The following is a 13180-nucleotide window of genomic DNA, read 5'->3' as shown; positions in this document are numbered from 1 at the left end:
AATGCAAAACAGATAAGTTTAAGGTAAAGCCAGCCTCAAACGTATGACCAGAGGATTACGTCTCTGGGCCACCTGCTCAGACAATTGAGTTATGTGGTGGTACAGGGGAAAAAAACAGTGACTTAGGACTAAGACAGAAGAGGGAACAGGATGGCCAGCAACACCTGCTGGCCAAACGGGGAACAAACACATAGGACAGGGATGGACGAGCCTGTCAAGTTCAGCCGACCCTGCTAATGATCAACGCAATATCCAATATGGTTCAAAATTATGAAAGTAAAATACAGAAAAAGATTACAGTATAAAAAATAAAAATACACAGAAAGGGAAAAAATGCAGTTCTGTGCTAACCTACCCTATATTGTCTATGTTTTGGTCAACATCTTTTGTTCAGTTATACCACATACATAAGCCTTTAGTTAAATATTAACTAATCATTTACAAAACCTCAATAAGACATTTAGATAAAAAAATAGTTTATTTAACAGTGCATGCTGCTACATCCTTATAACATGTTATGAAAGATATGCTGCTAAAACAGATTTTCATGTTGCTAACCTCTCCAAATGCACCATGGGTCACCATGGATATGGGTTGTATGTGTATCGTGTGTCAAATTTTTCTATTTACGCTGTTGGTCTAGGAGAAACTGAACTTAATTTTTGATTGTACGAAAGTGCACGATAAGATGACAATAAGAGAAATCGAATGTAACTAAAATTGAAACCACAATGCTTAGTAGTAACAAAGGGACAGAAGATATTTCAATTGTGAACAGTCTAACTTTAAAAGTGTTTGATGGATCTTTTTGAAACTTCCCCAGAACATTGTATAGGTGATATTCTGAAGCCTTTTTCATTTTGATACAGATCGCACCAAAATATAAACAGTGTAGCATATGAAAGATCAGACACAGATCCGGTGAACCTGATTGCATTGAGACACGTAACGTTGGGCTTTTAATGAAGACTTTTTTGGAGTGTCATCGGGGGGCTAGAAATTGTAGTGGTTGGGGGTGTGGGGGGACTAAGCATTAGGAGGAGGGAGAAGGTGACGGGGCCATTCAAGAAATACATTGTTGTTGTTCTGACAGTATCTAGTTTCTTACATTGTCCTTGCATGATATACATGTATGTAACTGTTTGTATTCTTTGATTTCTATGGCAGAGGACTGTAAATTGTATCCTGGGTTTTTCAAAGATAACGTATCTAAATCCTCTCATGGTGACCTCCAGTGTTTGGTGTAAAATGAAAAGTAAACACCACTTCATGGTCAGTAACTTGTTGTTTAGTGTAACATGAAAATATTAAATCAACTGGCACTATTATTTTTGTAAAGGTCACATGAAAGTCACAGTGTGATTCAGAAGTAGGAAGCTGGCTTCTTACCAACAGTCTCCATGCTTAATCACTGTGAATATTTTAAAAGTTTGAATTCTTAAGTAGGTGCTGTAGTTGTTGGGTTGTTGGTTGGTAATTCCAACTTTTCATTACTGTTTGGTTACATGTAAACTAAAATAATGTAAACTGAAAGGTAAATATCACTTCATGGCCACTGCTTTATGTGTTTGATTAAACTTTTTTTAAATTAATATTGTCACTTCTGAGTTTGAGTTTGAAGTTTATTGTCATATGTACAAAGTACAGCGTACAGAGCACAATGAAATTCTTACTTGAAAACCCCTCCCTCACAGACAAAACATAAGACATAATACACAGAAGACAAAGTAGTGCAGCAGCAATAAATAATAAATAGGTAAAGTGTCAGTGCATAGTGTGGAGTAAGTTGCAGTTACTGTGTGGTGTCAGTGCATAGTGTGGAGTAAGTTGCTGTTACTGTGTGGTGTCAGTGCATAGTGTGGAGTAAGTTGCTGTTACTGTGTGGTGTCAGTGCATAGTGTGGAGTAAGTTGCTGTTACTGTGTGGTGTCAGTGCATAGTGTGGAGTAAGTTGCTGTTACTGTGTGGTGTCAGTGCATAGTGTGGAGTGAGTAAGTTGCTGTTACTGTGTGGTGTCAGTGCATAGTGTGGAGTAATTAAGTTGCTGTTACTGTGTGTTGAATAGCCTGATGGCACTGGGGTAAAAACTGTTCCTGAATCGAGTTGTGCGTGAGTGAATTGTCCTGAGTCTCTTGCCTGATGGCAGGAAAGTAAAAAGTGCCAGTGCAGGGTGGCTGGGGTCTTTCAGGATGCTCTTAGTTTTCCTGAGACAACGCGTGTTATAAATGTCCGTTATTGCAGGGAGTGGTGTGCCTGTGATCCTCTGAGCCGTTTTCACCACCCTCTGCAGAGCTTTCTTGTCCTGAGTAGTGCAGCTGCCGTACCAAGACGCAACACTCCCTGTGAGGATGGGCTCCACAGCGCACCTGTAGAAGCTGGTGAGGACAGAGGTGGAAACCCCAGCCTTCTTTAGGCGTCTGAGGAAGTGAAGTCGTTGTTGGGCTTTTTTGGTGACCGCTGCTGTATGTTCTGAGGACTTGAGGTTGGCACTGAGGGTGACCCCAAGGAGCCTGAAGCTGCTGACCCTTTCCACAGCACCTCCTCCGATGTGGACAGGGGGATGAGCTGCATCCTGCCTCCTAAAATCCAAAACCATCTCCTTGGTTTTGCTGACGTTGAGAGAGAGGTTGTTCTCCTGACACCACTCTGCCAAGAGTCTCACCTCCTCTCTGAAGGCCATCTCGTCGTTGTTGCTGATCAGGCCCACAACGGTGGTATCATCAGCACACTTGATGATTGTGTTGGAGCTGTGCCTGGACACACAGTCGTATGTGTAAACAGGGAGTACAGCATTGGGCTCAGAACGCTTCCCTGTGGGGTACCAGTGTTGAGGATCATTGTGGTGGAGGTGTTTTTGCTGATCCTCACATGCTGTGGTCTGTTGGTGAGAAAGTCCAGAACCCAGTTGCACAGAGTAGCACTGAGTCCCAGCGCCCACAGCTTCTGGATCAGCTTGGAGGGGATAACTGTGTTGAATGCAGAGCTGAAATCCACAAACAGCAGTCTGGCATAGCAGTTCTTGTTGTCCAGGTGAGCCAGGGTGGTGTGGATGGTGTGTGAAATGGCGTCATCAGTGGATCTATTGTGACGATATGCAAATTGAAGGGGGTCCAGACCGGTCAGAATGGAGCTCAATATGTGCCCCATTACCAGCCTTTCAAAGCACTTCATTGTAATGGAGGTTAGTGCAATAGGCCGAAAGTCATTAAGGCAGCTGGCTTTGTTCTTCTTGGGAACTGGGGCAATGGTGGTGTTTTTGAAGCAGATGGGGACGGTTGAGCTCTGCAGAGAGGTGTTAAAAATGTCTGTAAAGACGGCAGACAGCTGCTCACTGCACACCTTCAGTACACGACCTGAAATTCCATCTGGACCGGCAGCTTTGCGGATGTTCACTCTGTTAAAGCTGTTCTTCACGTCCGCAACGGACACGGTGGGAGTGACGTCATGCAGATCTGCCGGAGCCCGCTCTGGAGGGTGAGAGTTAGCGAGCTCAAAGCGTGCATAGAATGCGTTCAGTTCGTTTGGAAGTGATGGGCTGGCGAAAACGAGTGCCACTCCTCACTGCTCTTTCAGCACTGCTCATTGCTTCTCACTGCTCTTTCAGCACTGCTCATTGCTTCTCACTGCTCTTTCAGCACTGCTCATTGCTTCTCACTGCTCTTTCAGCTTGTGTTATTAATGATGTATAAATAAAGGGGAGTTAAAAGTCAAGTCTCACTCTCTCTCTTTCTCTCATTGTCTCACGACACAAGAATACACTTCTTAGGTTCTGGTTTGTTTGTTCTGCTCACAGAACCAGTTTCACTGTATACTGAGTAGACCGAGACCTACTGAAACTGCAGTGCAAAGGTTTCTGCAAAGAAACCAATAAAACAATTTCGCTTCAGTTTCAAAGTCCACATTTGTACTCCATGTTTATTGGCCCCTTTATATCAGTTCAGGGGTGTTGGGATCTGTTGTTTCACTGTCACATTTTAATCTGAATGTGAAATTACAGCGAGAAACTCATCTTATATAGAAATTTAACTGTGCTAATCACACTGCATATACTGTATGTTTTCAGAATGTATTGAAATTTAGAATCAAATAGAAACTAATCTTTATGTATGTTTCATATGGAGATGAAGACCGAAAGTTTCAGCGTTATTTTGATCTTGTTAATGTTCGTCATTAACACCGATGGTATGTATCCCACAAAAATAAGTCCTACATTTTAAAGCCAGTTTTATGTCTAACTCGTTTAACGAGTATGATTAACATGATCTTAAGAAAAGGAATTTTTGATGTACTACTGTAATTATTACAGAAATAACTGCTTACACTCAAGTAAATGATTTGTAACTGATGATTGTGCTTATTATTTAATGCTTTTTGTCATGAAGAGATTTTATATCTCTTATCCCTGTGGTAGGTTTCCTGCTGCACAGCTCTGCTGGTCCTCTAACAGCCCGGCTGGGAGGAGCTGTACTACTGCCCTGCTTTGTGGACAGACCCCTGCCTTTGGAGGAGCTGGAGGTGGACTGGAGAAGGACTGATTCAGACACCATCGTGCACCTATTCCAGGGGGGTCAGAGCAGACCTGAATCACAGGGGGATGCCTACAGGGGCAGAGCCCACTTCTTCGCTCAGGAAATCCCCAAAGGCAACTTCTCTCTGCTGCTTGAGGGTGTGAGGACTGCAGATGCAGGAGTGTACGAGTGTGTGGTTTATACAGAGCAGGAGCACCATGAAACACGGGTGGAAATACAGGAATTAGGCAAGTGAGCCTTTCTGTTTTATGGCTTAAGACACATGGACTTGTATTATTATTTATTATTGAACCGGTGGGCTGTTTCACGAAACAGGATTTCTTGCTTAGCCGGATAACTTCTCGGATTTAAGGTAATCTTGGCTAAATATAAGGGAATGAAAATAAAGTCCATTTCGCCCTGACTACCTTAAATCTTAAATATCAGTTATCTGGCTAAGCAAGAAATCCTCCTTCATGGAATACCCCTCTGGTCATTATGTTGTTACATGTATAGTACAGTGTAATCACTCTTGGAGACAGCTTAATTGACATTGTTTTATCTTAAATTTTATCACTGATGTGAAGTTTTTCTATTACTGTACCTGCAATTTTTTACCAGCAAACAAAAATCACAAAAATCTTTCATCTTACAGGTCCCTGATTTTAAATGTGATAAATTAAATATTAAAATGGAAACAGTCCAAATTATCTGAGTTTCATCCCTAAACAGGAAGGAAAAACACAGAGATGTCAGGTTGCCAGGTTGTGTCAATCTTCCTGTTCTTGTTCCAGAGCGGCTGGTGGTGACGGGTGCAGATGAGCCTGTCTATGCACATGCTGGAGAGGATGTGACTCTCAGCTGCTCTGTGGACACTCATGTTAATATGACAGAGCTTCAGGTGGAATGGAGAAAGACAGACGATGATGGTGACATCTTGGTGCTGCTGTATGCTGATGGAGAGAACAGACCAGAATCACAGGATGAGAGATACTCTAGAAGAGCTGAATTCTTCACTGAGGAAATTCCCAAAGGAAACTTCTCAATGAAACTGAGGAAAGTCAGGACTGAAGACAAAGGAGAGTTCAGGTGTGAAGTCCACTCAGATACTGATTCTGCCAATACAACAGCCAGGATAGCAGCAGTGGGTGAGTCACCAGGTCACCTACACAAGGTGTCACATAGGGCAAACCAGAATGACTCTCATGTTTTTACTTATCGGTGAAGATCCACCTGTATGTCCTACTCCTTTAATGTATTGTCCTTCTTTTAACTGCCTTTTGCATAGTTACCACTTTACTGACTACACTGTCTTCCTAACAATTTCTAATTATTTATGATGTTTTAACCTTTCTTTTTGTTCACTTTCCTTTACTGTCCATTTGCTCACCATGAGCATGGCCCTGGTTACTGGTATGACATTAAAAGGCACCGCAACTATACAGTAAATGACCCTTAAAGGTTTTTAGTAAAGTCAAGCCAGAGGCTTATTTAGATTGTTTTCATCGAAAGCTAATATTAAGCATCTTTTTAAGATTGCTTTAACCATATTATAATTCTTTATTAAGTTGTCCCATCATATTCATATACTCTCACTATGAATATAGCCCTAGTTGAATGCAGGACATCCTGCACCATAGATGAGAATCATACCCCTACAACAGCGAAGGTCCGTGTAAGATTGGGTGTCAGGGAACACTTGAAACTCTTTTACAGTCAATATCCATTGACGATCACAATGACTAGTCACTAAAAGGACTCGTTTTAACATCTCAACATAGTTTTTTTGTGATTAAATCACATTTTCATTCTCCTGAGATTCAGTGGTTCTGTTGTACACTGATCTTTATGCACATCCATAGTCTAATTGGGGTTAGTTAGCTTTATAGACAAAATTACTGAATGTATATTTGCTTTACGCTTCTACTTGAGTGCAGTTTTCAGCTCTACATAAGATAGAAGATTAGAGCAATGCCGCACAATCGATGATTTTATTTTCACTTAATATTTATGTAAGTCAATTAACAATTAGGAATCATGCACATAAAACAAATTTGTTCTCCAGTTTTGGAGACTACTTGTTGGATTAGACATGCTGATTATACTCTAGTATGTCAAGCCTGTTTGCAAAAATAAATTCTGGAACCTATGTCTTAATTTTATATTTTTTTAGGTTATTCCTCCCTGCATTGGCTGATTCTGGGGCTGTGCATCGCTGTCACACCTGCAGTCCTACTTACTGGTGCTTTATCTGTCAGGCATTTTATAATGCAAAGTAAGTCATTTTGAAACATATTCAGTTTCAATCGAATCTTTTTAAAGCACGAGTAAGACAAGGTGAATTATTGTGAAGTATCTGCTCTGTTACTTCTAGTAATTTTGATGACATCAGTGGATCCATGTTTGAAACCACTTATCCTGTAGAGGGCATCTCAGCAGACATGGGGCATCAGACAGGACTGTATCTACACAGGGTGCCTGTCCATCACAGGGCTTAATTAGCAACTTTGCATGAATCATCTAATGTTCTAGAGCATGTGGTTAACCTTTCTGTCTGTAGGTGAAAGCAGACAGGCTCTGTTGAGTCACTGGTCACATGTCACCGTTCCACCAATCGTGGTTTCCTCAGCATTCATCCTGTGGGGTGTAACTGAAGGTGAGCCTGTTAAATATGGTTAATATGCACAATTGATATAAAAAGTGTTTAACATCATTGTGTACACCACATTAAAGGTGGGAAAAGTTTTGAAATGACTTATCATGGTCTCATTTTTTTACAAATACCTGGCATTTTAACAGGTGTGTGTACACTTTTTATATCCACTTTATTTTGATTAAAGAATTCTTTAAAATCTGCCAGATTTAAATTATTTGTGTCTTGTGGGTTTCACATTTTAAAAATGTTTCATAGACAACAGAGCAACAGTACTCAGTTTAAATGGGTTTATGAAGGTCAGGTGGCTAAAGATCTAGAAGATATGAATTTCACTAGAAAATGTTTGTATTTGTGAATAATGTCTGTTTAAATAAACATCAAGAAAAACAGGCATTAGCTTAAATGTGCATTAAAGTACCTATACTAGGCTGTTTCTGTCACGTTCGGTGGGGAGGCGAGCAAGGAAGCAGGCGAGTAGCAGCCAGGAGTTAGGGAAACGGGGTTTATTCGGAGACAGACGGACAGGTACGGACATCGACGGACACTACAATGACAAGTCTGGGGAAGACTGACTCAGACGAGGACTAAATACACAAGACAAGCTAGACTTAACAGGACACAGGCGATCACAATTAGGGCTGAACACGAGGTAACGAGGTGGGCGTGGCACACATCGGGAGCGGACGGAGCAGGGCGTGACATAACCCCCCCCCAAAGGCGTGCACACCGGGCGCACCCGAGAGGAGGCGACGGACGAGACGGAACCGGGGAACAGGACCTGGAAGACAAAGCAAAACACCAACCAAAAACAGGGAACAAGACAGAGACACAAAACAGGAACAGGGACGAGACGAAGGACAGAATCCGACAAAGAACAGGGAAAGCGGACAGACAGACCTGGAAGGGAGACACAGAAGGGGAGAAAGGCGGAACAAAAGGGCCAGGAGTGAACGGAGGAGGAACAAAGGGACGAGGAGCAGAGACAGGCGGGACAAAGGGAAAGGGAGGAGGAAAAAGGGGAGCACGAGGGAGCCCAGGCGGGCGACGGGCAGCGGCCGGAGGGGCCACAGGGGAGAGGGAGGAGGGAGCAGGAGGGGACCACCCAGGGGCCAAGGGAACGGGACGAGGGAGCAGGAGGGAACACCAGTGAAGGCAGGCAGGAGGGGGAAGCCGCGGCAGGCGGAGGCGCAGCCGAAGCCGGGGAAGGCGCCGTCCGACGCCCAGCCGGAGCAGGGGGCCCCGGAGGCGACCAACATGGACCCGGAGGCGCGACCGAGGACCGGCACCGCGGATCCAGGGGGGGACCCGGCGGAGACCGCCGACCCCGAGCCGGAGGACCCGCAGGCAGCCACCGAGCCACAGCCAGGGGCCGAACGGGCGAGCCAGGGGGCAGGGAGGGCGGGACCCGGACCCAACGAATGTGTCCCCGTCCCTTACGGGACACTGAAAGGCGGGGTCCCAGGTGGCGTTGGCCTCGTCGGGGCAAGGGCGAGGGAGTCAGGAGGGAGGTGCCCGAGGGAGTAGGTTCGGGCAGAGCAGGGGGCGTGGCCGCAGGCGATGCAGCCAGAGCCGCGGGCGTGGCCGCAGTCGGGGCAGCCAGGGCCGCGGGCAGGACGGGAGAGGCGGCCTCGGACGGGGCCGCGGGCAGGACGGGAGAGGCGGCCTCGGATGGGGCCGCGGGCAGGACGGGAGAGGCGGCCTCGGACGGGGCCGCGGGCGTGTAGCCAGCAGGGGCCGCCTGGACAGGCGCCTCGGGCGTCCGGTCAGCAGGGGGCGCCTCGGCGGGCGCCGCCAGCACGCGACCAGCAGGGAGCGCCACAGCGGGCGCCGCCATCACACGGCCAACAGGGGGCGCAACCGCAGCCACCTCAGGCAGTTCGGGTGCCGGCAGGACCGGCGAGACAGGCAGTTCAGGAGCCGGCAGGACAGGCGAGACAGGCAGTTCAGGTGCCAGCAGGACGGGCGCCGCCGTCACGTGGCCAGCAAGGGGCACCTTGGAGGGCACCTTGGGCGTGCGGCCAGCAGGGGCCGCCTCGTCGGGCGCTGCAGTCACTTGGCCAGCAGGGGGCGCCTCGGCGGGCGCCGCCGTCACTTGGCCAGCAGGGGGTGCCGCCATCACGCGGCCGGCAGGGGGCGTCGCAGCGGGCGCCGCCATCACACGGCCAGCAGGGGGCGTCGCAGCTGGCGCCGCCATCACGCGGCCAGCAGGGGGCGTCGCAGCGGGCGCTGCCATCACGCGGCCAGCAGGGGGCGCCGCCATCACGCGGCCAGCAGGGGGCGCCGCAGCGGGTGCCGCAGCCAGAGTGGTGGCAGCTGTAGGGACTGTAGGAAGAGCAGGCAGGACAGGCGGGTCAGGTGGGTCAAGCAGGACAGGCAGGACAAGCGGGTCAGGCGGTGCCGCTGGCAAAGCGGCGGAAGCTGCAGCAGGCGGTGCCGCGGGCAGAGTGGCGGCAGCTGCAGCAGGCAGGACAAGCGGGTCAGGCTGGATCGGCAGGTCAGGCTGGACAGGCGGGTCAGGCTGTGCCGCGGGCAGTGTGGCGGCAGCTGCATCAGGCTGTGCCGCGGGCAGTGTGGCGGCAGCTGCAGCAGGCGGTGCCGCGGACAGAGAGGCGGCAGCTGCAGCAGGCGGTGCCGCGGGCAGATCGGCGGCAGCTGCAGGCAGCGCAGCCGCGGGCAGATCGGCGGAGGCAGCAGACAGCGCAGCCGCGGGCAGATCGGCGGCAGTCGCAATAGGCGGTGCTGCAGGCAGATCGGCGGCAGCAGCAACAGGCGGTGCTGCAGGCAGATCGGCGGCAGCAGCAACAGGTAGTGCAGCCGCGGGCAGATCAGCGGCAGCAGCAGCAGGCAGTGCTGCAGGCAGGTCGGCGGCAGCAGCGGGCGGTGCCGCGGGCAAAGCGGCGGCAGCAGCAGGCTGTGCCGCGGGCGGAGAGGCGGTAGCAGCAGCAGCTGGCGGTGCCGCGGGCAGGTCCGGAGCCGGCAGGAGGGATGCCGAGCACGTCGGCGCTGTCCCTTTAAGGGCTCTCGGGACCCGGGGAATGCCGTCCCGCACAGCGCGGATACCGCCGAGGCCCAGACGCTCCGGCCGGTAGAAGTACGCTTCTAGTGGAGGCGGCTTCTCCGGCGGGAAGCTGGCCAGGCTGGTTGCGGCGGTGTCCTCCCAGACGGGGAGCAGAGAGCAGGCTCCTAGGTAGAGCGTTGGAGCTGCTTCCGCCAGCTCTCTGCTCCGCTTCTCCCGGCTGCTAATCAAGCGCTGGCTCAGGCGGCGAAGGCACTTACGTGCCCTCTGCAGCGGGTACTGTTGTCCGGGCGGGCGCTCCTCCTGGAGCAGGTCCCGGCCCCGGCTAGCCAGCTCCAGGGCTACCCGGTCCTCCAGGACCTCGGGCTGGGATTGCCAATACACAAAGTCTTGCAGGAGACCGAGCCGGTGGTGCTCGGTCTCCCGCGTCGTGTTGTTACGGAGACTTGTCATTCTGTCACGTTCGGTGGGGAGGCGAGCAAGGAAGCAGGCGAGTAGCAGCCAGGAGTTAGGGAAACGGGGTTTATTCGGAGACAGACGGACAGGTACGGACATCGACGGACACTACAATGACAAGTCTGGGGAAGACTGACTCAGACGAGGACTAAATACACAAGACAAGCTAGACTTAACAGGACACAGGCGATCACAATTAGGGCTGAACACGAGGTAACGAGGTGGGCGTGGCACACATCGGGAGCGGACGGAGCGGGGCGTGACAGTTTCCTTTCATTTCTTGATTAACTATCATTTCTTGATTTTATGTAACTGTAAGATGGGACAGCCTAGCCAAAGGTGGTGAACCAATCAACAGGCTGAATGAAATATTCTGAGCTTTTTTCTGGTTGGCTGACAGGTGCACCCCACTAATCATACTTTTTAGAATATGACTTGCCAACCCAAAAACTATTTCATGCATAACAATTTTTGTTGGAAGTGTTGAATAATCTATATACATGAAAGCAAATTTAATAATGTATTATCTAAACTAGTTAGTAGGGTAACAAAACAAGACCAAATTCACCTAGGAAACATTCATGGATATAATATAAATGGGAAGAATTACTGTAATTGGCTGTTTGTTTTTTATTTATCTTTAAGATTGATGGGCATCTGTAAATTATTTATCAATGAATGTAACATCTTGGTCTGAATCCCACAAAGGATTTTAATATTGGCAATATGTAAATATTTTGTGCAGGTTTTATTTTATACTTATTTAAAATGAGCATCTGCTTTTCTTAACGTTACCATAAGTCCAGGTTTCCCTGGAAACGTATTATTTTTCGTCCCCTGTTCTGATGGCTTGACGGTTTTTCAAAAATCGGTGCAGTACCAAGTGAAAGAAAAGGCACCAGTTTTCAATATACAGCAGCCATTGAGTATCAGTATCATCACGCAGTGTTTGCAAGGCTCACGCACACATTCGCTGTAAAGATTAAACGATATACAGACACTCCTCTACTTGTGAACAAGATACGTTCTGAACGGCCGTTCGTAACTTGAAATGTTCGTAAGTCGTTATTCAACGTCATTTTAACGGTATACACAAGTACTAAGAACTAGGATTCTGGGAGTTCGAGTAGAGGCCAGAAGTCATACTATGCGGAACTGGCGTGCAGATAAAAAAAATTATGTTGCGGACAGGAAACGGGAGCCCAATGAACACAATTTAGACTTATAGTCCTCTTCGTTTGTGTGTATGAAAGTTCGTAAGTTGAAAGTTCGTAAGTAGAGGAGTGTCTGTACTCATCCCTATGTGTCACGCTGGTCATGAGCAACGTCATAACGTCAGCCAATGGCACTTTGATACTTCATTTTTTTGCTTTCATGTGAACAGTGATTTGCATCATTTGTTTGTAGTTTAATAAACTTTAGCTTAGCATTTTCTAACTTTTGTCGAAAAACACTTGTAGATGCATATATTGTGTCAATTACGTGCAGACTGTAAAATGAGAGTTAACTGTAAGGTTACCATATGTCCAGGTTTCCCCAGATACAGATTTTCGTTTTACAGGGTGGTTAGGGATATCTCATTAATATTCATAAATATGAATTCAGAAGCGCTACCTGATTGCAGTGGACATGAAAAAACGTCAATACTTTCATCCCGAGACATGTTCTCTTTTTCGTCTCACCAAATAGGGTAACTCTAGCTTTTCTTGATTACTTGAAAATATAAAGAGAGCAATAAACAAACCGTCTTAAAAAAAATTATAACAGCATAGGAACCTGGTGACTAATTATAAAATTCCAAATGCAAACAGTCACTCATGTCAGCATTAATGCAAGATCCACAGGGTAAGTTAAGCAAAGCGCGAGGAAGTCGTGACATAAAAACTAGGATCCAATCTGCAGAACTGCATCTAAATACTGTAAACATTCCCTCATTGTTATCTTGTGTTACTGGTGTTTCTCAGGATCCACTGAAGAGGCTGTTACTTGTGCTGTCGTCAGTCTGCTAAACATCTTGGTGTTATTTAAAATGGATCCAGATCGATTATATCCAGGTATGTTTAGTTATTTTCATATGCTTCCTTTTGTTTCCAATATACACAGTGAAAGAAGGTGACAGTTTGAAAAAAGTATAAAATATTGTAAAATGATTATTATAAAATTCTTATAATAAATTAATGCGTGGCATATTTTTCTTGAGATGTTTCCATATGATTGCTGGTTACCAGTTCAGCCCAGTGGCTGATGTATTCAGGCTTCTAACACTGCACTGTCCAGCTCTTTTATGTTTGTGTCTGAGAGTATGAGAAAAATATCAAGGGTCCCACTTGTGATCTTGCATTAAAGTTTGTGAAAGACAATTTAGGGAGTATATATTTTAATTTGAAATTAGTGCAAGTTTAAACTTGTTTTTCACTTGTATCAATCTGGTTTGGATATGGCAGTATGTTATCATACTTTAAGTATTTTTTTCTTCTAATTTTAATTTAAAACAATTGCCGCAGATAAAATCAGATACAATCCATCCATTTTCAAAACATGTTTT

The 13180-nt window shown here is 46.9% G+C and overlaps 3 protein-coding genes across 11 annotated transcripts in view; all 3 read left to right on the top strand.

The window, feature by feature from the left end:
• Window positions 1-3980: 3980 nt before the first annotated feature.
• The window catches only part of LOC111859303 (uncharacterized), a 79088-nt gene continuing 69888 nt past the window's right edge, over window positions 3981-13180 (top strand). For both annotated transcript variants that reach the window (XR_011994060.1, XM_023841841.2), the window contains exon 1: window positions 3981-4181. Coding sequence is in view for 1 of the 2 variants with exons in the window: in XM_023841841.2 (XP_023697609.2) it covers window positions 4106-4181 (76 nt within the window). In the remaining variant the exon portion in view is untranslated. The remainder of the gene's footprint in view (window positions 4182-13180) is intronic.
• Window positions 4283-5732, top strand: LOC140577722 (matrix remodeling-associated protein 8-like). The gene is made up of 3 exons (XM_072698010.1): window positions 4283-4292; window positions 4411-4755; window positions 5302-5732. The coding sequence occupies exons 1-3, from the start codon at window positions 4283-4285 to the stop codon at window positions 5730-5732; spliced, it is 786 nt and encodes a 261-aa protein (XP_072554111.1).
• LOC111859309 (uncharacterized) overlaps window positions 6686-13180 on the top strand; it is a 35220-nt gene continuing 28725 nt past the window's right edge. For all 8 annotated transcript variants that reach the window (XR_011994059.1, XR_011994058.1, XR_011994057.1 and 5 more), the window contains exons 1-3: window positions 6686-6782; window positions 7068-7163; window positions 12600-12689. Coding sequence is in view for 5 of the 8 variants with exons in the window: in XM_072718698.1 (XP_072574799.1) it covers window positions 6776-6782; window positions 7068-7163; window positions 12600-12689 (193 nt within the window). In the remaining 3 variants the exon portion in view is untranslated. The remainder of the gene's footprint in view (window positions 6783-7067; window positions 7164-12599; window positions 12690-13180) is intronic.

This window comes from Paramormyrops kingsleyae, chromosome 12, assembly GCF_048594095.1.
Source record: "Paramormyrops kingsleyae isolate MSU_618 chromosome 12, PKINGS_0.4, whole genome shotgun sequence".
NCBI classification, from domain to species: Eukaryota; Metazoa; Chordata; class Actinopteri; order Osteoglossiformes; family Mormyridae; genus Paramormyrops; species Paramormyrops kingsleyae.
The sequence above is the reverse complement of the archived record's forward strand: the minus strand, read 5'-3'. Positions and strand labels throughout refer to the sequence as shown.

Bases quoted from the DNA above. Each gene is read 5' to 3' on its own strand.
- LOC140577722 (XM_072698010.1), top strand. The intron at 4,756-5,301 runs GCAAGTGAGCCT...TTCTTGTTCCAG, and splicing joins GGTGGAAATACAGGAATTAG to AGCGGCTGGTGGTGACGGGT.